The sequence below is a fragment of the Microcaecilia unicolor genome, chromosome 3, assembly GCF_901765095.1.
Source record: "Microcaecilia unicolor chromosome 3, aMicUni1.1, whole genome shotgun sequence".
In the NCBI taxonomy this organism is placed as follows: domain Eukaryota; kingdom Metazoa; phylum Chordata; class Amphibia; order Gymnophiona; family Siphonopidae; genus Microcaecilia; species Microcaecilia unicolor.
In genome coordinates, this window is record NC_044033.1 from 449,268,210 (window position 1) to 449,295,225 (window position 27,016).

At 40.5% G+C, this 27,016-nt stretch overlaps 1 protein-coding gene across 3 annotated transcripts in view; it reads right to left on the reverse strand.

Annotated features, from left to right (window-relative positions):
• Positions 1-3,458: 3,458 nt before the first annotated feature.
• Positions 3,459-27,016, reverse strand: part of ERICH1 (glutamate rich 1) — an 87,836-nt gene continuing 64,278 nt past the window's right edge. For all 3 annotated transcript variants that reach the window (XM_030195604.1, XM_030195605.1, XM_030195603.1), the window contains 2 exons: positions 22,561-22,755; positions 3,459-3,703 (listed from right to left, as the gene is read on the reverse strand). In XM_030195604.1, the coding sequence (XP_030051464.1) occupies positions 3,636-3,703; positions 22,561-22,755 (263 nt within the window). In that variant the 3' untranslated portion in view covers positions 3,459-3,635. The remainder of the gene's footprint in view (positions 3,704-22,560; positions 22,756-27,016) is intronic.

Sequence of the window (27,016 nt, forward strand, 5' to 3'; positions counted from 1 at the left end):
TGAATGAGTAACGCTACATTATTATTAATTTATTTTGCTTACACCATTTTCAGTAGTAGCTCAAGGTGAGTTACATTCAGGTCCCAGGAGCACTAACAATCTAAGTTTGTACCTGAGGCAATGGAGGGTTAAGTGACTTGCCCAAGATCACAAGGAGCAGCAGTGGGATTTCAACCAGCCATCTCTGGATTGCAAGACCAGTGCTCTAACCACTAGGCCACTCCTCCATTGCCGACTGCTCCCCCCCCCCCCCACCAAGTGTGTGTGGGCCCAAGTTGTTTCTGTGTGCACACTTTATAAGGGGTCAGTGCCTTATAACAGCTATTTGGTAGGGTACAAGTTTCATAGTCAGCTGCCATCACTGATATGAGAAGCACCCACTTTGATATGGCTGCTCCTACAAATAATAAGTATGTTCTTCCTTACCAGCTGCAGCACTTTAGGCTAGGTTCTCTTGATGGCTCTGAAGTACATGTTTCAGCCACTCAATATCATGGCAGATCTTGAACTGTCTATAGCGGCGATAACTTGGTAGCACTCTGAAAAAAAAGTCTTACATAGCTGACCAGAGACTGGACTCTCTTTTAGATAAGCTATAGGATCACATGTAAATAGAAAAATATAGATTTTATTTACAAAGGGAAAACAGCATATAAAATTAGAATAAATTCCTAAGATAAATATGCAGAATGGCAAAACGTAAAAAAGGTCAGATGAACCAATATACATTCCTTACCATAAAGACAGTCCCTATAAACTCTGGGGGTTCTGAGACTTTTGGATATCAGAAACATATGAGCTTGGTAATAATCAGGTCATCCTTTTAGGCAGCTGGCTTTGCAGGTAGGTTGCTGGTGGTGTTCTTCTTGCCGAGTTCTTGATCGGTGACCAGGATATCAGATTAAGTCAAGTGAGATCAGAAAAAGCTGTTCCCTCTGTGCATCTCACATTTGCCTCTTATATTCCGCTTTATTACTAGTGACCTTTAAATCATGATAGCATCTTGATCTGCAATTGGTCTGGATTCAATTTCTAGACATAACCACCACAGGAATGTAGATGGCATCACTTGGAAATTCTTGCACACCTCCAAATTGACTCTGATGCTTTTGGGGGTCACTGCTATAAGTTATTTTTAGACAACATGTCTGTGGTCCTTCTTTAAGATGCAAAGTATAGTGGGGGGTCCATCAGTACAGGGTTCAGTCTGATAATATTACAAATCTTCTATGGATCTTAATACCATACAGCCAAGCAGTAGAGTACTTCTATAAATACTGTACAGTATCTTGAATAAGGTCTCTTTATTGTTCTCAATGTTTTAATAATTAAAAAATTAGGAGGTGATTAAGACCTTAAACCACACTGTTGAAACTTGTTTGACCAATCACATACCTAGGAAACAAATCATTGGTCTAAAAAAAAACCTCCTATCCACCATTGTTGAATAGACAAAAATTTTTTGTATATACTTTAATTCACAATAACTTTCATTCACCAACTGTATGTAATAAAATATTAGCTTTAGGAAGCCTTGCTCATTAACATTTTATTACATACAGTTGTTGAATGAAAGTTATTGTGAATTGAAGTGTATACAAAAAATGTTTTTGTCCATTCAACAATGGTGGATAGGAGGTTTTTTAGACCAATGGTGACTTGTTTGACTAATGACATAAACAGCAAACAATAAGTTCCAACAGTGTGGTTTAAGGTCTTGCCTCCTAATTTTTAATTATTAAAATATTGAGAAAAATAAGAGACTTTATTCAAGATATACTTTTTGTGTGTGTGTCTGTCTCAGGGATGAAATTACCCTCCAAAGTCTCCTTCCTCCTATTCACCATTTTCAAACTCTCTACATAATGCCCAGTAGTAACTTCCGTAATATATGTGGACTACAAACACATCCTCCTAGGTTCCATACAGGAAACAGTATGCACATTCAGGGATCCAGTGGGCATATGTAAACTGAGGACAAACTGGGCCTTACATGTGGAACTTACACATATAGCATCCAGAAAAGCAGTTACTTCCATGTGCAAGTGCCCATAACGATTGTTAGTTTTTACAAATGCAGAGAGTGGCAGACCACATGACAGATATACATCCATTCTCCCTCTCTGGGTATGTCTTTACCCCCTTTGGGTACATGGATCCTGTACATGTGGGAAGTGACCCTATTTTGAAACACTGCCACATTTATCTTCTGCATGACTTTTTTTCTAAGTTGTGTTTAGCTGGAAGAAGAGCGCGATCATGTATGTCGAATGTCAGACAGACAGGTGAGGCAATTTCCACAGCTGAACAAATATTCTAACCCTCAGTTAATTTTTCTTCTGTCTTTCAACTTCCCTCTCTCCTCAGAGTATCTCTGAACATAAAAGGAAAACATTCACTCTTAGAGAGCTATAAAAAAAATCCTCTAATACTGCCGGCTAGCAATTTAAACTGTCGAGCATTGTTAAGAAATGGCAGTTGGAATTCCTGAAGCCAAAGCAAGATCTTGAAGTCCAAGAAAAATCATATAGACTTGCATGAAAGCTGAAAATGGAGTAGTTTACTCCTGGGGAATTATGTAAAATAATTCTGCACAAAATATTTTAAAATTCTGCACAATTTGTAATATTTAGCAGAGGTTTCCGCATCATAAAAGCTGACTCCTCAGATCTGAAATTTCTAACCTCTGTCTTTTCCCTCCTCAGACTCTACTTTCCCCAGCTGCCGTTCTCTCCCCCTACACCCTTCCAGATCTCCATCCCTCTAACTTCCAGGAAAACCCCTAATTTTGTCTGTCCCCCAAGGTCTCCCTCTTCCATAAACAACTGAACTGGTCAGCCACAACCACACAAGACACATGAAAAGAAAATGAAGCATTTGAAGAACACCTTGCCCACTGTTAAGCGCAGAGATGGATCTATTGTGGTTTTAGACTGTGTGGCAGTCAGTGGCGTATGAAAAACAATACAGGTTCGAAGACAAATTCAACTATTTGAGCTTTTGGTACACAATTTAAGCAGCAAAATAGATATTGCTGGTTTGTAATCCAGGACGAAGCATGGTCACAAAATTACATAAAACTATGATTACCCCCCCCCCACCCCAAACAAACCTGTTCACAAAGACAAGACAAATACAGATTTCTTTTTTTGGGGGGGGGGGGGGAGGAGGGGATGGAACAGCAATAAAACACCGTGATATAAACATCTAAAAGTGAACAAGTTTACATGTACAGTTTTTTATGCAGACTTAATTGGGAAGGAATTCCACAGGGAGAGAGCCAGGTAACTGAAGGCTGCTTTAAATGATGACTCAAGTCTAATTTTACATGAACACTAGGTTAAAAAAAATTTACTACACAAATATATTTTACAATCATCATTAAAATTACACACACAAGCATTTTAATGGCATATACTTCCCGATTTCTGGTCTCCCACAGCTACCTCTTGCACGTCTTTTTTAGTTGCACACAGTATAAAATATACTAGTAAAATGCTTCCTTAATTCTGGAAAGCATCACAACTGTAAGAAATAGGGTTACTGAAGTGTGGTAAAATGTATGCCTGTTTCATGTGTCCATTATACTCTTATATTACATTTTAAGTACAGATAGCTCTCCATATTCATGCTTTCTATTTTCTCAGAGGCAGGATATCAGTTATCCAGTAGTTGAAAAGAGAACAGACCACACTAGCATATTCTGAAAAAGACAAACAGAAAAAAGGTTTATTTCTGAAATAGTGAGAAAGAATTCCTTAAGATATAACATTATAGTTGAAAAGATCCTGCTCCATGGAAGCAATATTAAGTAGCATTATCTTAAGACCTACTTGTGTGCATCCTGCAAGAATTACCATTTCTCATCAGTTGACAAATTTGGAAGAAAGGATTCTTCAGATGGTGCGAGTATAAAGCAAAATGAGTTTGTCTTACAATTACTCTAACAATTTTCTCCCAGGTTTATCACCCCTCTTAACAGTTTAAGGACCTTTCTTCCAGGAATTTGCCCGAACCTCTTTTAAACCCAGCTATTCTAACTACTTTTACCACATCCAGCAATAAATTCCAGAGCTTGTGAAAAAATATTTTCTCTGATTTTAAATGTTTTATTTACTTAGTAACTTCAAGGCATGTCCCCTAGTCTTTGTACTTTCTGAAAAAGCAATCAAATTGCCTTTACCTGTTTCACTCCACTAAGGATTTTAGAAACCTCTATTGTATTTTCTCTCGGCCATCTTTGCTAAACTAAAGAACCCCAACCTTGAAAGCCTTTCCCCATGAGTCTCAATTCCATCCTTTGTCATTCTGGACACCTCCTCTGTACCTCTTCTAATTTCACTATATATCTTTGAAATGCGGTAACCAAACTTAAAACACGATATTCAAGGTACAGTCACAGCAATATAGAGGAATTATGAAATTTGTTGTTCTATTCTCTGTTCCTTTCCTAATAATTCCTAATATTGTTTGCTTGTATGGCTACTGCTGCAGAATGACAGAAGCTGTCACTTTACATTTGCCCATCTTACATTTCATCTGCCATATCAATGCCCGGTCTTCTTCTCTCGCATGTTCTCTTGCAATTTCTCACAATCCACCTGAGATTACATTAGCTATATTAACATTGATGAAAAAGAACATATTCCTAAAAACTAACTCTTTGTCATCTCCAAATTTGATCAACTCACTCTTATAATTTTCAGATCATTTATAAATATGTTTACATATGGGACTTCTGGTGGAGCTGCCGGCCAAGATGGCCACCGCAAAGTGAGCTCCAGCTAGCTACGATCGGGGACCCCATCAAAACGCGATAAAATAGCTTCCAGAGTCAGCGGCATAGCTTCCCCTCTCCTCCGGAAGGTGCAATAGCGCGATTTAGACCCGTAAACCCCGATTCGGGGGGAAAAAAAGGCAAGGAACAGATCGACGGCGGACACCCGCCCATGTGAGGAATCGCGCCGAGAAAAGAGCGCCGAAATCCGCAGGCTGAGAAGCCTTCTTGCAAGGCATAAGAGAGAGCAGTAGGGCTCGGCGATATCAACGGCGAAACGGAGGGTGAGAGGAGAGGAGAGGAGAGGCGAGGCGAGTCGCGAGGTACGGAGGAAACATCGAGCACAGCCCCCGAATGGCGGCCACGAAGCAATGGCAGGTGGGAATGTAAAAAACTCAGAAAGAATCTAAGAAAATAAATAAAAAGAATCGAAGGCAGCTCTCCAAACCGGCACAATAGCCAGCAAAATCGGCAGTCTGGGTCTGGGCAAATGTTTAAGCTATTAAAGCAGTAAGCCACGAGACTCTCCAAAGCAGCCGGTAAAGAAAAGGGACAGACACCATCAAACTTTGCAGACAGATTAAGCTGTGTTTATCCCCAAAAACATTTTGTATGGCGACCAGAAGTACAAAAAAAGAGCTGGAGAAGGACAAAACCAAGAGCGGAGGACCAAAATGGCGGAGAAAAACTCGCCTCCATCGCCACCAGTGAGCTCGGTTTGGGCCTCAGAAATAGTTGCAGAGGTAAGAATGGCGGTGGAGGAAACCATGAGCCACAAGTTACAGCAAATAATTGATAAGCTTGATGGCATGGACCAAAGGTTTACTACATTTACTAATGAACTTCAGGAGGTCCAGCAGCGACTAGGAGACGTAGAAGACGCCTCACAGGAAGCTTCTAAATCCCTGGAACACCTCCAAAAAACGGTATTAACCTTAGAAGAGAAAGTGGATGATTTGGAGAACCGCTCGCGTAGAAACAATCTCAGACTGATAGGTATACCTGAATCAATACCAGAAGCGGACCTGAGAGATTTTCTGGAACCCAGGCTCACTAAGATATTGCCAACTCAGAGCATGGTGGGGCAACTGAAGATAGAACGGGCGCATTGTTTGGGGCCGAGGAAGGAGGCAAATGCCCGCCCACGTGTGGTCATACTGAGACTTCTTTTTTTTTAAATTCTTTATTTATCATTTTAATATGAAATACACAAAGAATAACTCTTTGATAAGATAAACCAATCTGGGAAGAAATATTCTAACTTAATAGATAGATTTTTACAAACAGAAATATATATTCAGTTGGTTATTATAGTCCACAAATTAAGGGATTCAAGATATAATAATACCAAAGGAAGTTGGTGCTAAAAAACTATCAAATTAAAAGAAAACAAGCAGTGGTTATCCATAATTATATAGGACACATTTATCTGGATTTAGACCTAGTCTCGCTTCATATCAAGGAATGACCTCAATTGGTCTGGTTCGAAAAACACATATTTCTTCTCTTTAAGTATCAATATACATTTACATGGAAAACGTAATTGGAAGATTGCTCCAATATTTAATGATTCTTGTTTCATAAGCAGGAATTTTTTCCGTCTTTGTTGAGTCCATCGAGCAATGTCTGGAAATACAGAAACCTTGCTTCCTTTAAATTCAGGACACAAGTTTTTAAAATAAAGTCTCAATAAAGATTCTTTATCTTGTAGAAAAACAAAAGATACAATCAGGGTAGCTCTAGTCTCTGTATTATCCTTCGACTGTTCTAGAAAGTTTGTCAAGTCTAGCGTTTCAGATGGTATATCCTGTGCAGAATTTTCCTGTAATGGAGGAGTCTTCACATCCAAGTAGTAGATTTTTTGAATTGGGGGAATTGTTTATTCAGAATATTTATATATTTCCTTCAAGAATTTAGCAAACATGTCTTTAGGAGACACAAATTGAGATCTTGGAAAATTTAATATTCGCAAGTTCAGATTTCTTGAGTAATTTTCCATATTTTCAATTTTTCTATGGATTAATAGACGATCCCTGGAGATCTGAGCTTGTTGCCGATTCAATTTTTCAACTTGTGTTTCTAGACTGGTCTGCTTTAGTGATATTCCCTCCATTTGAACTTTTAAAGAGTTTATCTGAGAGGAATGATAACATACTGAGACTTCTTAATTATCAACATAAGATGGAGATCCTAGCAGCTCTTCGTAAAGGAGGAACGCTGGAGGTGGAAGGACAAAAGATACTATGCTTTCAAGACTATTCCACTAAAGTCTCCCTCCAACGTAAACAATTCTCGCCCATTTGCGGGCGACTACACAAAATGCGGATAAAATTCAGTTTACTGTATCCGGCTAAACTCAGGATTCAACATAATGGGACAGTGAGAATCTGTGACATGGTAGAAGCCGCTCAAGTACTGGTGGATCGCTTAGAGAGAGAGACAGCTCGGAAGCGTCAAGAGACACGAGTAATGAATCCGAGGCTCACCAGTGGGAGTGACATTGCTGAACGAAATGGAGCAGCGAGAGACAGAAGATCTGTAACTATAATTGCTGTGGTTACTAATGTTGGACTTGATACTGTTATTTGGTGTTATTTAAGGGGGGCTGTGAACTTTAAGGGGGTGGAAGCAATATGCAACATATGCAAAAAGTAAGAGTGGGGTCCCTGATCGGAGGCACGGAGGTAGACAGCACATTCAGTGCTGTTCAGATTTGGGGAAGATGGGCAGATGGGGGAGGGGTAGGGGAGGGGGGAGGAGGGGAGGGAGGGTATAGGGGAGAATAGGAGCTTCAGGGCCACAAGGGGGAAGGGCAACATAAGGAACACACAAAGAGCTTCACGAGGAGGGCACTCTAGCGAAGTTTCACAGCATCAGAGGTGGGGGGGGGGGGGGGGGGGGCATAGGCTGGGAGGCCCCTCCTGCACAAAGAGAGATATTAGCCAGGTACTTCAAAAGACGCTTGAGGATATGTGATGGTCCTTAAGGTTGTGACATGGAACGTGGGAGGCATTTCATCGCCGATTAAACGGCAGAAGATCCTCCAAGCACTCCATAAGCAACAGGCATCGATAGCAATGCTTCAGGAAACACACTTAACAGCCAAAGAACATGAGAAATTATGTCGATGGTGGGTAGGCTCATACTATGATTCACCAGCACAGGGGGAAAAAGCAGGGGTAATTATACTAATCAAGAAAGGGATCCATATCACTACACATAAGATCATAGCAGATAAGGAAGGAAGATATGTGTTGGCACACCTGACAATAGAGCGTCAACCAATGGTTCTGTGCAATGTATATGCTCCAAACACGTATAACAAAACATTTTATAAAAAGCTTCTGCATCACCTAACAAGTCTGGAAGGAGCTCCCCTGTTGTTAGGAGGAGACTTCAACGAAGTGGGCGACTCCAAATTAGACAGGTCACATGGGGACAAAAAAAGGGGAGCGGGAGCAGACTCTAGAGGAATTGGTCTACTGAGTGGGGTCCTGGACCTGGTGGATGTGTGGAGAACTCTACATCCGTTGGAACGAGATTACACTCACCTGTCCCGGGCGCACGCCACCATGTCGAGGATTGACTACATTTTTATCTCCCGGCCACTATTTACAAAAATCCGCAAGGCAGAAATAGGACCCATAAAAATATCAGACCATGCAATGGTAATGGTCTTGTGGGAACCCACAGAGAGTAACTCTAGTCCATACCAATGGAAGTTTCCTATAAGGCTATAAAAAGATAGGAAATTTCGGGAATTTATACTAGCCAAATATAGACAGTTTCAAGACACTAATCAGGGGCATAGGACAACTCTCATATTATACTGGGACACAGCAAAGGCTGTATTAAGGGGTGAGATTATTGCGTACACAAGCCACCAGAAAAAGACATGGGAGAAGGACATGCAAAGTTTGGAAAAAGACATCACCCGCTTAAGACGTGAGTATGGACTTCACCATGATGTTCTGCTGAAAGCTAAGCTTCTAGAAATGCAGCAAACACTAAAAGAGAGAATACACAATAAAACACAAAAGAATTATATGTATTATAGGTATCAATTATACAAATTTGCAAATAAAAGCGGTAGGATGATGGCCAGGATGGCAAACCCTAGACAAGGTAATTACAAAATAAACGCGTTATACTCTTCAAGAGGGATATTAGAAAACAAGGACGATTGTATAAATCGTATCATGCAAGAACGTTTAACTATAGAAAAGGTGATTACGACAAAATGAGAAAAATGGTGAAAAAAAGACTGAAAGGAGCAGCTCGCAGAGTAAAAAACTTGCATCAGGCGTGGATGCTGTTTAAAAACACCATCCTGGAGGTTCAGGACAAATATATTCCACGTATTAGAAAAAAGGGAAAAAAGACTAAACGTCAGCTGGCGTGGCTAAACAGTAAGATAAAGGAAATCATTAGAGCCAAAAAACAATCCTTCAGAAAGTGGAGAAGAGAACCAACTGAAAGTAACAGGATAGATCATAAGGAATGCCAAGCCAAATGCAAAGCGGAGATAAGGAGGGCAAAAAAGGACTTTGAGAAGAAATTAGCTTTGGAAGCAAAAATACATAGTAAAAATTTTTTTAGATACATTAAAAGCAGGAAACCGGCCAAAGAGTCGGTTGGGCCGCTGGACGAAAATGGTGTTAAAGGGGCGATCAAGGAGGACAAAGCCGTAGCGGAGAAATTAAATGAATTCTTTGCTTCGGTCTTCACCGAGGAGGATTTGAGGGGGACACCGGTGCCGGAAAGAATATTTGAAGCGGGGGAGTCGGAGAAACTAAACAAATTCTCTGTAACCTTGGAGGATGTAATGGGTCAGTTCAGCAAGCTGAAGAGTAGTAAATCACCGGGACCTGATGGTATTCATCCCAGAGTATTAATAGAACTAAAAAATGAACTTGCGGAGCTACTGTTAGAAATATGCAATCTGTCCCTAAAATCGAGTGTAGTACCAGAAGACTGGAGGGTAGCCAATGTTACTCCGATTTTTAAGAAGGGTTCCAGAGGAGATCCGGGAAATTATAGACCGGTGAGTCTGACGTCGGTGCCGGGCAAGATGGTGGAGGCTATTATTAAGAATAAAATTGCAGAGCATATACAAAAACATGGACTGATGAGACAAAGTCAGCACGGATTTAGTGAAGGGAAGTCTTGCCTCACCAATCTAATGCATTTTTTTGAGGGGGTAAGCAAACATGTGGACAATGGGGAGCCGGTTGATATTGTATATCTGGATTTTCAGAAGGCGTTTGACAAAGTGCCGCACGAAAGACTCCTGAAGAAATTGCAGTCATGGAATCGGAGGTAGGGTATTATTATGGATTAAGAACTGGTTGAAAGATAGGAAGCAGAGAGTAGGATTGCGTGGCCAGTATTCTCAGTGGAGGAGGGTAGTTAGTGGGGTCCCGCAGGGGTCTGTGCTGGGCCCGTTGCTTTTTAATGTATTTATAAATGACCTAGAGATGGGAATAACTAGTGAGGTAATTAAATTCGCCGATGACACAAAATTATTCAGGGTCGTCAAGTCGCAGGAGGAATGTGAACGATTACAGGAGGACCTTGCGAGACTGGGAGAATGGGCGTGCAAGTGGCAGATGAAGTTCAATGTTGACAAGTGCAAAGTGATGCATGTGGGTAAGAGGAACCCGAATTATAGCTACGTCTTGCAAGGTTCCGCGTTAGGAGTTACGGATCAAGAAAGGGATCTGGGTGTCGTCGTCGATGATACGCTGAAACCTTCTGCTCAGTGTGCTGCTGCGGCTAGGAAAGCGAATAGAATGTTGGGTGTTATTAGGAAGGGTATGGAGTCCAGGTGTGCGGATGTTATAATGCCGTTGTATCGCTCCATGGTGCGACCGCACCTGGAGTATTGTGTTCAGTACTGGTCTCCGTATCTCAAAAAGATATAGTAGAATTGGAAAAGGTACAGCGAAGGGCGACGAAAATGATAGTGGGGATGGGACGACTTTCCTATGAAGAGAGGCTGAGAAGGCTAGGGCTTTTCAGCTTGGAGAAGAGACGGCTGAGGGGAGATATGATAGAAGTGTATAAAATAATGAGTGGAATGGATCGGGTGGATGTGAAGCGACTGTTCACGCTATCCAAAAATACTAGGACTAGAGGGCATGAGTTGAAGCTACAGTGTGGTAAATTTAAAACGAATCGGAGAAAATTTTTCTTCACCCAACGTGTAATTAGACTCTGGAATTCGTTGCCGGAGAACGTGGTACGGGCGGTTAGCTTGACGGAGTTTAAAAAGGGGTTAGATAGATTCCTAAAGGACAAGTCCATAGACCGCTATTAAATGGACTTGGAAAAATTCCGCATTTTTAGGTATAACTTGTCTGGAATGTTGTTACGTTTGGGGAGCGTGCCAGGTGCCCTTGACCTGGATTGGCCACTGTCGGTGACAGGATGCTGGGCTAGATGGACCTTTGGTCTTTCCCAGTATGGCACTACTTATGTACTTATCAGAAGCTTTACGCTTCACCTGACCCGCCCCCGATGGACAGTGAGATCTATCTAGCGGGGCAAGACCTCCCGCAGATAGATGCACAGAGCCTAACCATGCTAAATGCTCCCATATCAATTGAGGAGGTATCATGGGCAATACAGCAAGCGCCCCTAGGAAAGGCCCCAGGCCCCGATGGCTATACAGGAGAATTATATAAATTGATGAAGGAGGAAGTAGTAGAACCCCTCACTGCAATGTTTAACACTATAGTGCAAGAGCAACGAATGCCCATGTCGTTACGAACAGCGCAGATTATAGTACTTCCAAAACCAGGGAGAGATGTACAAAAACCTGAATCGTACAGACCTATTTCGTTATTAAACTTTGAAGCAAAATTGTTTGCAAAAGTCCTGGCAAACCGCCTGTCCCGAATATTACCAGATGTTATTGAGGATTCACAGGTAGGATTCGTACAGGGCAGAACCATCACTAAAAATGTAAGAAAGATATTGGTAACATTGGAGGAGGTATCTACAAAGGCCACACCATCAATATTAGTCAGTTTTGACGCCGAAAAGGCGTTCGATAGGGTGGTCTGGGATTTTTTATTTGGCACACTAGACGCGTATGGCATAAGAGGGTCATTCCAGGATGCAATCAGAGCATTATATTACCTCCCACAGGCTCAGGTGTGGGTTAATGGAATTCTATCCCCATCATTCCCTATCCATAGGGGGAACCAGGCAGGGATGCCCCTTGTCACCTTTATTGTTTGTGTTAACACTAGACCCACTGCTTAGAGATATCCAATGTAACCCTGATGTGCAAGGAGTCAAGGTTGGTACAGAAAATTTTAAAATAGTGGCCTTCGCTGATGATTTGCTGGCACATGTGACTTCTCCTGAAACATCACTGAAAGCGCTATTAGAATGTATGACAGAATATGGGGATTTCTCTGGCTTTAAGCTAAACCTGGAGAAATCAGAAGCCTTACGCAGGAAGGAGGCTCAAGTGGGAGAGTGGCACAGACAGCTTCCGTTGAAATGGGCAGAGGAATCCTTTCGATATCTAGGGGTGCGATTAACTATGGATACTACCACTCTGTATAGGATAAATGTTGAAAAGCTGTTACAGGATACCAAAAGTGTTCTGGAGAGATGGAACCACTTGCCTTTATCACTAATAGGCAGAATAAATCTTTTCAAAATGATCATATTCCCGAGATGGCTCTATATTTTGCAGGTGTTGCCAATACATATATTAGGTAAAGATTTACGGAAATTAAATAGGATGTGTCGGCAATTTGTGTGTGGGGGGGGGGGGGGGGAGGAAGTCTAAAATACGATTTGAATACTTATATGATGGATGGGCTCAGGGTGGGCTAGGCTTCCCCTGTATTAGGCGATATAATCAGGCGTGCCTTTTGAGACATATCAGGGACTGGACACTTAATACACATCAACACACGCCGACTAACTGGGAAAGAGCGCTCTTTGACCCATGGCATTTGAATTTTCTTCTGCAGGCAAAAACAAAGAGTTTGCCAACTACCTGTAGAGGAAGTATACTGTTGCAACCATTGCGACGTGTCTGGCAGTTCCTTATGCACAACTGGAGACAAGACCCTAATGTTAGCGACCAACTTCCAATACAGGGGAATAGGGACTTCCCCCCCCGGGTTAGAGAAAGGGATAATGGCTAGATGGTCGGAAATGGGAATCACTTTATTTGAACACTTAATGAATGAAGAGGGAAACCTGCATAACTTTCAGGATCTGCAGCAGAGACAGGTATTTGCCCAGAAGGATTATAATACATACAGACAACTGCATCATTACTGGCATAGTTTAGATCAGGCAGCCCTGGGCACAAAATTGGGTCAGAAGATACGTGAATTCCTGGAAGGGGACGCATATGGACAGGTATCAATATCGAGCCTACATAAAGCTCTAGTCCCACTCGGACCCCCCAGAACATATGAGAAGCTTAAAGACACATGGAGCAAAGACTTGGGATATGAGCTGAAAGGAATAAATTTTGCGAAACTAATCAAAAACATACCTGGACACTAATCAAAAACATACCTGGACAGGTGGGGGGGGGGCCGAGTTGCAAGAGAGTCAATTCAGGGTTATTCATCGAGGCTATATAACACAATCCCAAGCTGTAAGGGCGGGATGGAGCTCTGATCCCCAATGCCTTAAATGCCATAGAGAGAGGAACACATTTTTGCATGCATTTTGGAGGTGTGATAAAATAAAAACATTTTGGAGAGCGATACAGGGGTACTTAGAACAAGTATTGGGGCAAAAGGTGCACCCCTCTTGGAGAGGAGTACTCTTGAACAAAAACAATGCATATGGGATATCGGATAAAAACCTGGAGGTATTTTTATGTAAGGCATTTGCAGTGGGCAAAAAATGCATATTGAGACATTGGATGCAGGTAGAGCCACCCTCTGTTTGGCTATGGAGGAATAAGCTACATGAGCTAATGTTGTGGGAGGCAAGGGAAGCCTATGACAACTTGAGGAGAAGAAAGAAATTTCTTAATGTTTGGACTCTTTATTTGCAAAATATATCTCATAAAGCCAGAAGTGCTGTACTTAATAGGCTAGGACCGATATAATGAAGTTATAAGCTCTTCGTGCAAGCGACTAAGAATTGGATAAGGTTTGACGAGAGTGTCAATAGGAAGTATGAAGCTCAAATCCAGAGGTTGTTGTTTTTCATTTTCCTGGGGGGGGGGGGGGGGGGGGGGCAAATGTTAAAAAAGTGATGGGATAGACATGTTGTAAGATATGCTGCTGTTATAGGAATATCAGTAAGGATATAAATTGTAAGCATTTAATATGTTTGAATTGAAGTATGTCCATCAATAAAAACCGTTTATACATAAATATGTTTACATATAAATATGTTTACAAACACTGTCCCCAGATCAGATCTCCATTGAGAAAACTGGCCTATTAACCCTAATTTCTGTTTTCTATTTTTTAACCAGCTCCCAATCCACAAGACACTGCTTCCTATCCCATGGCTTTTTAATTCTTCAGGAATCTCTCATGAAAGACTTTCTGAAAATCTCAATACACTATGGAGCTCATTTTCAAAACAGAAAAATGTCCAAAAAGTGGCACAAAGTGGCAGATGGCCTTCTTTGCCAAAACATCCAAATTGATATTTTCAAAACCCATTTTTAGGACGGTTTTCTAAGCAGCTCATATCAAGTGCATCCAAATCACAAGGAGATGTGTTGAGAGCTGGGATTTGGGCGTTCCCAAAACTTGGACTTTTGTTCCTATAATGGAACAAAGCAAAAACGTCTGGCGCTAAAAGTTAAGACATTTTGGTCTAGACCTGTTTCAATCAAGACTAAGAAAAAGGTGCTCTAAATGACCAGATGACCACTGGAGGGATTAAGGCATAACCCCCTTATTCCCCCAGTAGTCACTGACCCCCTCCCACCCCCAAAGGATGTGAAGGAAACAGTACATACTAGGCTCTGACAGCTTCAGATGTTATGGCTAGTTCTATTAGAACAGCAAGCAGGTTCCACAGTAGCCTAGTGATCGGTGCAGTGCAATGTAAAGAAGGGGGACCCAGGCCCATATCCCACTGTAATTGGTACACTTGTAGTGGAAAGTGAGAGCCCTCTAAAACCCTCCAAAAATGTACTTTACCAACATATACAAATACAAGGTTGTGTTATGGTCACAGGTAGAAGTGTTTCAAGCGTCATGGGGTCGAGGATAGTACGTTGTCCAGTACGATCATAGTTTATCTTGTGTTGCTGGGTGTGGGGATTTATGTTGGATTGGTGGGTTAATTTTTTTTGAAGAGGTGGGTTTTCAGTGATTTCCTGAAGTTTAGGTGGTTATGTATTGTTTTCACTGCAAGTGGGAGTACATTCCATAGTTGTGCGCTTATGTAGGAGAAGTTAGATGCGTAAGTAGTTTTCTATTTTAGCCCTTTACAGTTTGGGTAATGTAGGTTTAAGTATGATCGTGCTGATCCGAGTCTGTTTCTAGTTGGTAGATCAATGAGGTCTGTCATGTATCCTGGGACTTTGCCGTACATGATATGTGGACTAAGGTGCAGATTTTGAAGATGATCCGTTCTTTGATTGGGAGCCAGTGCAGCTTTTCTCGAAGGGGTTTAGCGCTGTCGAATCGTGTTTTACCATATATCAGTCTGGCTGCTGTGTTTTGGGCGTTCAAGAGTTTTTTTTTAGTGAGTTGTTCTTTGCATCCCGCATATATTCCGTTGCAGTAGTCTGCATGGCTTAGGACCATTGATTGTACTAGTTTACGAAAGGTGTCCCTCGGGAAGAAAGGTTTTATTCGTTTTGAGTTTCACATTGAGTAGAACATTTTCTGTATTATTGTTTTTACTTGGCTCTCAAGAGTGAGGTTGCGGTCGATAGTTACTCCGAGTATTTTTAGGCTATCTAAGATAGGGAGTGTGTGTCCTGGGGTGTTTAAGGTTGCGAGTTTGAAGTTATGTTGAGAAGAGAGGATAAGGCAGTGTGTTTTTTCAGTGTTCAGTTGGAATGAGTTTGCCCAAGAGTTCATGATGTTGAGGCTGTCATTTATTTCTTTGGTTATTTCAGTCAAGTCATGTCTGAAGGGAATGTAGATTGTGACATCGTCTGCATAGATGAATGGGTTAAGGCCTCGTTTGGATAGGGACTTTGCCAATGGGATCATCATCATGTTGAAGAGTATTGCTGATAATGGTGATCCTTGGGGAACTCCACAGGCTGCTTTCCACAGTGGTGATATGTTTGAATTTGATTTTACTTGGTATGTTCTAGAGCACTCTACCAAAACCCTAATCCACACCCTTGTCACCTCTCGTTTAGACTACTGCAATCTGCTTCTTGCTGGCCTCCCACTTAGTCACCTCTCCCCTCTCCAATCGGTTCAAAACTCTGCTGCCTGTCTTGTCTTCCGCCAGGGTCGCTTTACTCATACTACCCCTCTCCTCAAGTCGCTTCACTGGCTCCCTATCTGTTTTCGCATCCTGTTCAAACCTCTTCTACTAACCTATAAATGTACTCACTCTGCTGCTCCCCAGTATTTCTCCTCACTCGTCCTTCCCTATACCCCTTCCCGTGCACTCTGCTCCATGGATAAATCCTTCTTATCTGTTCCCTTCTCCACTACTGCCAACTCCAGACTTCGCGCCTTCTGTCTCGCTGCACCCTACGCCTGGAATAAACTTCCTGAGTCCCTACGTCTTGCCCCATCCTTGGCTACCTTTAAATCTAGACTGAAAGCCCACCTCTTTAACATTGCTTTTGACTCGTAACCAACTCACCTTCACCTACCCTCCTCTCCTCCTTCCTGTACACATTAATTGATTTGATATGCTTACTTTATTTTTTGTCTATTAGATTGTAAGCTCTTTGAGCAGGGACTGTCTTTCTTCTATGTTTGTGCAGCGCTGCGTACGCCTTGTAGCGTTACAGAAATGCTAAATAGTAGTAGTAGTAGTGGTGGTTAGAAAGCCCTTGATCCATTTGTGTACATTTCCAACAATCCCAAAGTGGTTGAGGAGTTTTAGTAGTATATTATGGTTTACCATGTCTAATGCACTCGACATATCGAATTGAAGGAGTAGTATACTTTTACCTATGGCTATTTCTTGTTTGAATTTGGCCAGGAGAGTGACTAGGACAGATTCGGTACTGAGGTGGGAGCGGAATCCTGATTGTGAGTCGTGTAGTATTGAGTACTTGTCCAGGTATTCCGTAAGCTGTTTGGTTACCAAACTCTCCAACAGTTTTACTACTAGAGAGATGGACGCTATTGGGCGGTAGTTAGTGAGGTCATTTGTATTTTTCTTAGTGTCTTTTGGAATTGAGGTAAGTAGTATGTTACCATATTCCTCGGGGAAGAGACCTTGTTGTAGTGTGAAGTTTAGGTGGAGTGTGAGGTCTTCTATGAATCGGCTTGGAGCGGATTTAAGTAGATGACTGGGACATGTGTCTAGTTTGCAGTGGGTGTTGGCGAATCTGTGAGTCGCTTGTTTGACTTATTCAGTGGTGAGTAGATTGAATGTGGACCAGATTTGGTCGGCTGGGTATCCACCTGGGGTTAGGTCTAGGTCGTCGAAGAAGTTTTCGATGTCAGTGTTGTGATGGGGAAGAGTGCTGCGTAGTTTTGTTATTTTGTCCTTGAAGTAGGTAGCTAGTTTGTCTGCGTGGGACGTCTGTATTGGATGTAGTGATTGGGGTGGTGTCTAGTAATTAATTTACGAGTTGAAATAATTTCTTAAGATCTTTGTTATCCGGTCCAAATTTTGTCTTGTAGTAGGACCTTTTGGTCTGTCTGATTGCATATTTGCATTTTCTGTGTATTTGTTTCCATGCATTGAGTGTATTTTCGTTTTTCTCCATGCTCGTTCACATTTTCTGGATTGTGTTTTGAGTTTTTTTTAGTTCGTCATTGAACAATGGTATCAAGTTTTGTCTTTTTGATGTTCTTGTCTTTAAGGGTGCTAATTCGTTTAGTATGCTTCTGCATCTGGTCTCCCAGTGGTTGAGGTAGTTCATGGAGTCAATTCATGTTGTCCATTCGTTGTCATATTTGTTGCCAGAATATTTGTGGATCGAATTGCCCTCTCGTAGTGTAAGTTGTTTGTTCTGGTTTACGGTTTGAGTCCTTCTTTCGGCAGTTTAGGGACAGGTTCAGTTTGTAATGATCGGTCCAAGGTGCTTCTGACCATTTGATGTCTGTTATTGATAGGGTTTGATCTGTGGATAATTTGTGTGATAAGAGGTCCAATGTGTGGCCCTTGATGTGGGTAGCTTGCATGTGAGGCCATGTAGGAAGTCTTTGCATTCGTGTGCATTGGTTGAGTTGGGATCTTCTAAGTGAAGGTTTATGTCGCCAAGTATTAGTGTATTGGAGTTGTTTATGCAAGTGTTTGAGATGAAATCCATAAAGATGGGCCGGCTTTCATTCCAGTTACCAGGCGGTCTGTAAGGACGCAGGTCAGTTGATCAGTCAGGGATTTGTTTTGGATTCTAAATGAAGCAATTTCTAATTGGGGTGTTATGGACTCGGCGATGGTTTCGGTAGTGAATTGTGCTCTGTGGATTAAAGCGATGCCTCCACCTCTCTTTCCCGGTCTGGTCCAGTGAATGATTTCTTGACCTGTTCTTATTGGGTCGATGAAAGATGTCTTTTCTCCACCATTGCAGAACATGTGTGGAGTCCCACAGGTATCACCCCTTTTGCCCTTACTATTTAATGTCTTCTTATGGTTTTTAGGCTTTCTGCTGGAAAATAACTTCCTACACTATACTTATGCAGCTGATATTTCTGTTTTAATTATATCAATTCTACATCTGATATTGATTCTTCCAGGATTCAACATTGCGTAACTATTAGATAACTGGATGTTCTGTCAAAGTAAAACTCAATACAGAAAACACAAAATTCTTATGTTTTGTTACTAAACCAGAGAAGTTTCCTAAGACAATTTGCACTAATCAAGTCACTTTTGAATTTTCCTCCGTTACTAAGGTTTTGGGCGTCTTAGTTGATAGTGTTATTTCTTTGGAGAATCAAGTTTCCTCTTTAGTTAATAAATAGAAATAAAACAAAATATAGAAAAGAAAATAAGATACCATTTTTTATTGGACTAACAATATATTTTTTGATTAGCTTTCGAAGGCAACTTTTCAGATTTTCTGATCTGAAGGGTTGCCTTCAAAAGCTAATCAAAAAATGTATTAAGTTAGTCCAATAAAAAAACTATCATTTTATTTTATTTTCTATGTTTTATTTATATTTACCTTTAAAAGTGGACTAACACGGCGACCACATCACTCTTTAGTTAAGAAATGTTTTCTCTTAATGAGAATTCTAATGTGTTCGAATTTACTTGGAATAGACCAATTTAAATTTTTAGTAGAGGCGCTTTGTCTCTCAATTAGAATACTGCAATCATATCTGAGATGTAATTGGGGGGGTGGGGGGTCTTACATAGTAACATATTAAATGATGGCAGATAAAGACCTGTATGGTCCACCAGTCTGCCCAACAAGATAAAACTAATTTTACATGGTATGTGATACTTTATACGAATACCCTATGAATACCCGAGTTTGATTTGTTCTTGCCTTTCTCAGGGCACAGACCAAAGAAGTCTGCCAAGCACTGTTCTGGTATTAAGTTCTGAAGCTAACATCGAAGCCCCTTAAAATTTACATTCCAGCTCATCCCTATCCTTGCAATTCTTCAGAGCTATGTATTCTAATTCTCCCATTTCTTTTTCAGGTTGCTAGCATTTAAATACAGACATTTCAAAGTACGTTTTTTGTTTTTATCTATAACCTGCTTAGCAAGATGAGAGATCAGAGATCATTTCTACTCTTTAATCTCTGCCAGTATTTTTCATAAAGGCACCTGGCTTACTTTTGCCTTTATTTCAACCTCTCTAGTGGGGTGCCCTAACTTCATTGAACCTTATTCTGAACCACACATTCCTAAGTGACTATCAGCTTTTGCCAGGTTTTAGTTTAAAAGCCACTCCTCTTTTTTTAAATAGCAGCACCAGCAGCCTAATTCCTAAGGTGGAGACCATCTTTTTGGAACAGGATCTTTCCCAGAATGCTGCCTAGTTCCTAACAAATCTAAATTCTCTTTCCCTGTACCACTGGATCATCCATACATTGAAAGCTTGGAGCTCTGCCTGCCTCTTGGGTCTTGCACATGAAAAGAGGGAGCATTTCTGAGTATGCTACCCTGGAGATTCTGGGTAATTTTCTAACAGCCTACATTTTGTTTCCAGAATCTCTCTCACATTTTCCAACATTGTTGGTAAACGTATGTACCAAGACAGCCAGCACCTCCCCAGCACAGTCTAAAATCTTATCTAGTTAACACGTGGTATCTTCTACCTTTACATCAGGCAGGCAAATGACCAAACATTATCATCACTCACCAGCAATCTACATGCCTAATGATAGAATTACCAACAAAAAATGGCTCTCTTTACTACTACTAATAATTTCTATAGCGCTACAATCCTTCCTTGATAGAAGGAGCCACTGGAAACATCCTGGGTGCAAGATATTGCAATTCCTAGAGGACAGGTCTTGACAACAGCATCACTTCCTGCCACACCAAAGTGATACTCTCTTCCAAGCGACATTTCTACTGCAAAGTAATGGTCTCAAAGTTCCTTCTCCATATATATCTGTCTCAGCTCCTCCAAGTCTGCAACTCTAGTCTCCAAAGGCTGAACCAGGCTCTGCTCTGCTATTTACTAGCCATCTTTTAATGCTCTAGGCTGTAACAATTAAGTTTAAAATTATGGCAGAAAAAAGTCCCACTCGGCTATTTATGTGTTTTAAAATGCTTTTACACAAATATATTGGCATACGTGTACAACTTCCTTTATAAAAATTTACCTTTAAGTTCATAAACTTTGAACAGGTTAGCAGAGTAGGTTTAATCATTTGGTGGTTCTAACATTTAGGTTCTGGGCATGTGCCTAATTCGTTTATGTTTTAATCCTTCCTTGCGGGCTGTGTTGCCAAACATGTCCTCTTTCAGCAAAACTACAGCGCTGCGTAACCCTAGTAGCCCTATAGAAATGTTAAGTAGTGGTAGTAGTACCACACAACTTATTACATGCAGTGAATAATTACACCTGTTTCAAGCTGTGACGAAACGGGATTTATGTCTAACTTCTTATGTGAATGTATGACGTATTTGTTCCCTATTGCATTTCCCTGGTTTGGCCAGCAGATGGCGACTTGTCTTTTGTTTCAAGCTGTTACAGATGTGACAGTTTTTTTCCTGCCTAAACTGTGAAGTAATTTTAGTCTCAGTATGGGGGCACAACATATAAACTTGGAGATGACAAAACTGGGAACTTTTCCATCCGAGGTCCAATTGTGTGGAACAATTTGCCATTACAACTTAAGTGTGAAACCAGTGGTCCTGCACTCTGGAAACAGCTCAGAGACTTTCTTTTCTTTAAGGCTTTTTTTTTTTTAATTCTAATTGATTGCTGTATTTGTGCTTTATTTAAATTTTTTAAAATGTTTTTTGTTGAATGCTTTTATAGATGTTTTATTGATAAGAGCGGGCTAGACGAAACGAATAAATCTAAATTTGTTAAAATGCCACCTATTCCTTTTCTCTTCCCTGCCAGTTGAAGTCACTGAGTTTAGGTGAATCCCTGCCACTGCTAGGGAAATATAAGAGGAAAGGTGGGATTTTAAAGTTTTTTTTTTTTTTTTTTGGGGGGGGGGGGGGGGTGAGTATAGGTGCAGGGTCACTAAGGCAGCCCATAGGCTAGGTAGGGCAGTGGGTTTAGAGCAGGAGAACAGTTAGATGGACATGTGGAAATAACTTACGTGGGGGGAAGTATGGGTTTTGGTAGGGCCAAGGAAGGATACATTATTGACTAATGATGACTATTAAAGTGTACAGTGCTGCATATATCTAGCACTATAAAAATATATTAAGCTAGTGCACTTTAAATGTTATTATGGTCTTTATTATATCTAGTACTAGAGCATTAGCGGACTAAGTACCAGTTAAAGCGGCACTGCTGAGTCCGAATCTGCACCGAAGACTTTGGTATCCTGTATCCCCTGAAGAAGCCCCTTGGTGAAACGGGTCCGTTGGTTATGGATGCAATTCGGGACCATTACATGCTAAGCTTAGTCAGTCAAGTGGAACTTTTACATTTATACACTGGCAGCGGGGAGCACTGATTGTTTATTGTCAATTTTTCATTTTGGTATGATTTTTGATACGTGTATGATGCAATAAGAAAACTTAAAAAAAAAAAAAAAGAAAGTGATTGATAATCTTGCACGACCTTTTTTGGTCAGCAGGGGGCTTTTTTGACCAATGATTATATGAAAACTAACTGTTAACAAGACAATTCAGTCATTACAGTCTTGAAGTGGCAGGAATCATTTTCTGAGGTCTTTTCCCCCGTTTTTTGTTTTTTCCAATGTTATGAAGCATATTCACAACTATGTTCTTGCTCGCTTTAGGTGGTATTACTTTATTATATCTGGCCAATACAAAGGTATGATAAAACTCAATGCACCTTTTCATTCCAGTTTTAGTACAAATTCTGTCAGAGTGTTCTCTTAAACTTCCAACACATTTCCCTACCATTTGCTTACTGCATCAGAAGTCACTACTTGTGTTTAGTGTACGAGTAAAGAAAATATGAGCTAAATTTTAGCATATATCAGGCTAAGAGTTGTCCCATGAAATATTTACTATTTAAAAAAAAATGTTAACCTATAAATTATATAATAATGTACATACCAGGAAGCATAGTAGAATGCTCTTTAAAGTGTTCTAGTGCAGCCTTCAACCTCTCGATATCTTGCAGAAGTACCAGAGATTTCAGTTTATAAAGAAGAGTCACGTCTGAGAAAGGACTTCTATGTGTCTCAAGATGTTTAAAAAATTCACACACAGTTCCAGAGCAGATATCTAAATCATCACATGTTGATTTTCCTAAAGAAAAAGTGAAGAGAAGACAGAAAACAATTTTTTCTTCCTTTGTAAACATGGAATCAGAATATCCTAATCCTCACATGATTATTTCCTAAATTTCCAAAAGCTCTAGGCAATGTACAATACTCTTAAAGCATATAGCTTTATGCAGTAAAGAACTAGAATCATTGAAAATCATAGTAAGAATAAAAATCAACAGCAAATAAATCACAAACAAAAGCAACAGCAAAAGATCCAAGTAGTAATGCAAATTACTTTCTTAAAATATCAAACATTGGGAAGCTCACCTTTCTTTTCTTCCCAGAGAAATTCAACACGACAAAATTGATCAGCCAAGTTTTATAGTGTATTTATTTACTTCTCTTCTACCTTTATTATTGCAATCCGCTTTGCAATTTGTTAGACTTCTGCATTCAGCTTACAAGCAACTTGAAATAATACAGTAAGAGAATGGCAAATTATAAATTTTGATCAGAGAACAAAAAGGTTTTTAAAGATTTTATAAATAAGTATGAATTAGTTTGCCGTAAAATCGACACGTAGGTTGTTCCAGAACCTTTATACTTTTGAACGTCAATTGATTTTCCTCTCATAGATTTATGACAGACTCCTTCCAGAGACAGAAAACCTAATATCAATAGTTGCTTGTTTTGTGAATTTAGATAATTCTGACATCTTAACCTCCTAGGAAGTAATTACAAATCTCATGGGCATAACATGAAAATGTTTTGTTTTTAATTATATTTTGATTTTGGTACCACTAATAAATTCCCTTGTGTGATGTGCAACAGCTTTCCAACAAAATACCACTGCAGATCTAAACGTTAATGATACAATCTTAGATTCAATCACGGCTTGCATTGGCAACCAGTGTAAAGTAAGCAAAGCTGGACAAATATGATCAAAACATCTTACACCCAATCCTCCATGAATGTTACAAATCATGTAACTCTATGTGAATCTATCGTGGTCCTTAGACAATGAACACTATGGGGGTAATTTTATAATAAGTTGTCTATGTGCAACCCAAAATGTAGGGTTTGCAAAGCTTCTGTGAGAAGTAATGGTACCCACAACACGCACCCTAAATTATGATTTTATGTGAGCCATCAAACGGTGGGTACTTGAACCAAAAGGTTACCAAAACCAACACCTCACTTCTTCACAGATTCATTTTTCTACCTTCTTAGTTAATTTACAAAAAAAAAAAAAAAAAAGTTACACATTTTCAATCCAAGGGCCCCGTTTACTAAATAGCGCAGTAGGCGCACTGTTTTTCAGTGCATGATAACACTAGAGATACCCATAGGAATATATGGGTGACTCTAGCGTTAGTACGTGCTAAAAACACTAGTGCACCTTAGTAAACATGTACCCCAAACATAATTTAGGGTAATTTCAAGCTCATCAAGTAAAGCAGCTTCTCAGCAATATAAGGAACAGCTTCGGACATAGCACTATTTTTTTTTTTAAGAGAAGACAGGGGTATTGCATGAATTTGATGTGTCTTACAATTAAATTAAAACAAATAGGAGGAAATATTTTTTCACTCAACAAACAGAAGCTCTGGAACTCTTTGCTGGAAGATATAGTAACAGTGGTTAAAAAAAGGTTTAGATAAGTTCCTAGAGGAAAAGTCCATAGTCTGCTATTGAGACAGACATGGGAAAGCAACTGCTTGCCCCGGGATTGGTAACATGGAATGTTGCTTCTAACTGGGTTTCTGCCAGGTACTTCTGACCTGGCTTGGCCACTGTTGGAAACAGGATACTAGGCTAGATCGACCACTGGTCTGACACAGTATGGCTATTCTTATGTTCTTAAGACTGACTTCCCTGATGCAACAAAAGCAAAACAGAGCTATATTGGAAATTTTTCTTTATATTGCTGAAAAGCTGCTTTACTTGACTAACTTATTATTTGGATTGAAAATAGTTAAAAAGAAAAGTTCTTTTTGTAAATTAACTAAAACAGTAAAAAAACGGACCTATGAAGAACTGAGGCGTTGGTTTGGATACCTTTTGGTTCAAAAGTACCCACTGTCTGAAAGTCCACAAAAAAAATCATAATCGAGGATGTTTGTTGTGTATTTTATAAAGGTAAAATAGGTACCTATGCCCCTTTATGAAAGGGTCCTACAATAATTCTCCAATAGCTGACAAATGTTCTTGCATAAATTTACATTTGCTTCAAGCCAAGTGTAAAAGAATACATGTTTTTGTTTGTTATTAAACAAGTAGCCACCTATGTTGGTGCTGTTTTATTTATTTATTTGTTGCATTTGTATCCCACATTTTCCCACCTATTTGCAGACTCAATGTGGCTTACATAATACCGTAGAGGCAATCGCCATTTCCGGTAGTTAAACAAATACAGAGAGTTGTAGTAGACGAATAAGGTTCATGTGTTATAGGCACACTGGGGAATCGTAGAGGGGAAGAGTTGCGTATAGAGTCTGTTATGAGCTTTGGTTTTGTTGTGTTGCGAGGTTTAGGCACTTAGGTTGGGTCAGATGGGTATGCCTTTTTCAAAAGGTTGGTTTTTAGTGCTTTCCGGAAGTTCAGGTGGTCGTACATGGTTTTCACGTCTTTTGGTAATGCGTTCCACATTTGTGTGCTTATGTAGGAGAAGCTGGATGCGTAGGTTCTGTAGTATGACCTTTTGGCCTTTTTTATTGCATATTTGTATTTTCTTTGTAGTTATTTCCAGGCGTTGAGTGTGTGTTCCGTCTTTTATTTTTTTACATGCTCTTTTGAGTTTCCTGGATTGTGTTTTTAGTTTTTTCAGTTCATCATTGAACCATGGTATCGAGGTATGTCTTTGTGATGTTCTTGTTTGTATTGGTGCTATTTCGCCTAGAATGTTTCTGCATCTTTTGTCCCAGTTGGAGAGGTAGTGTATGGAGTTTGTCTGTGTCATCCGTTCGCTATTGTATATTTTTTGCCAGAATGTTTGAGAGTCTATTTGATCTCTTGTGCTTAAGTTGTTTGTTCTTGAAGTTGGTGTGAGCTCTTCTTCCGCCAGTTTAGGGATAGGTTGAGTTTGTAGTGGCCGGTCCATGGTGTTTCTGACCATTTAGTATCAGCTATTATTAAGTTTTGGTCTATGGACAATTTGTGTAAGATGAGGTCAAGTGTGTGCCCTTTGATGTGGGTTGCTTGTGTCTGCGGCCATTTTAGATCCCATAGGTGGAGGAATTTCTTGCATTCTCGTGCATTAGCTGAGTTTGGATCTTCTAGGTGGAGATTAATGTCTCCTAGTAGCAGTATGTTTGAGTTGGTTACACAAGTGTGTGAGACGAAGTCCGTGAAAGTTGACTGGCTTTCCTTCCAGTTGACTAGTGGTCTGTAGAACAGGATACAGTTCAAGTGGTCAAGCAGGGATTTACTATGAATTCTGATTGAGGCTATTTCCAGTTGGGTTGTTATGGACTCAGCAGTGGTTTTGGTTATGAAGTGGGATCGATGGATTAGTGCTATGCCTCCTCCTCTCTTTTCCTTTCTGGTCCAGTGAGTGATTTTGTAACCTGGAGGGCATAGATCAAGGATTATGGGGTCCTTTTGATCATGGATCCATTGATGAAGATCAGGTCCAGGTTTTCTGATATGATCCAGTCAGTTATTGTTGTTGATTTGTTAACGACGGATCTGGCGTTGATGTAACCCACTTATTTTTTGGTATGGGGCTTCAATGTTTGGTACTGTGTGGATTTTTGTTGTCATTTCTTTGTTGGTGTGTGTTTGATGTGACCTTTTTTTCCCATTCCGTGCTCAACCCCCGCCAGCCAAATTGTTTCATCGCCGGAGCCCTCCCTGAGCAGCAAGTTGGCAAGGTGCTGTAGCTGCTGATATCAGAATTTCCACGGATGCAGAGTATCCACAGAACTGCTAGCGTCAGAGGTTGGAGCAGCCTGCCTGTTTCCCCCCCTTTTCAGAGAGCACATGCAGGGCTCCAGCAGCAAACTTCAGCCAAGCAAAGGTATGATTGAGGGGGGGGGGGGGGGGGGGGAGATGCAGAGGGAAGTGGAGCATGCTTGGCCTGCCCCCCCTTTAAAAAAAAACAACAACAAAAAACAATTTCTGGCAATGCCCCTGGTTGGGAGGCCAGTGTGATGTCTGTGCAGAAGGAGTAAGAAATGGCAGCACTACTGTTTGGCGGGAGTTTTTTTTGGATGGAGGAAACAGCAGAAGAGAACAGCGCAACACCCCAAGTAACATCTGTGCTGAGCTGCCTGCACTTCCATCACCTTAGATGGAACTTC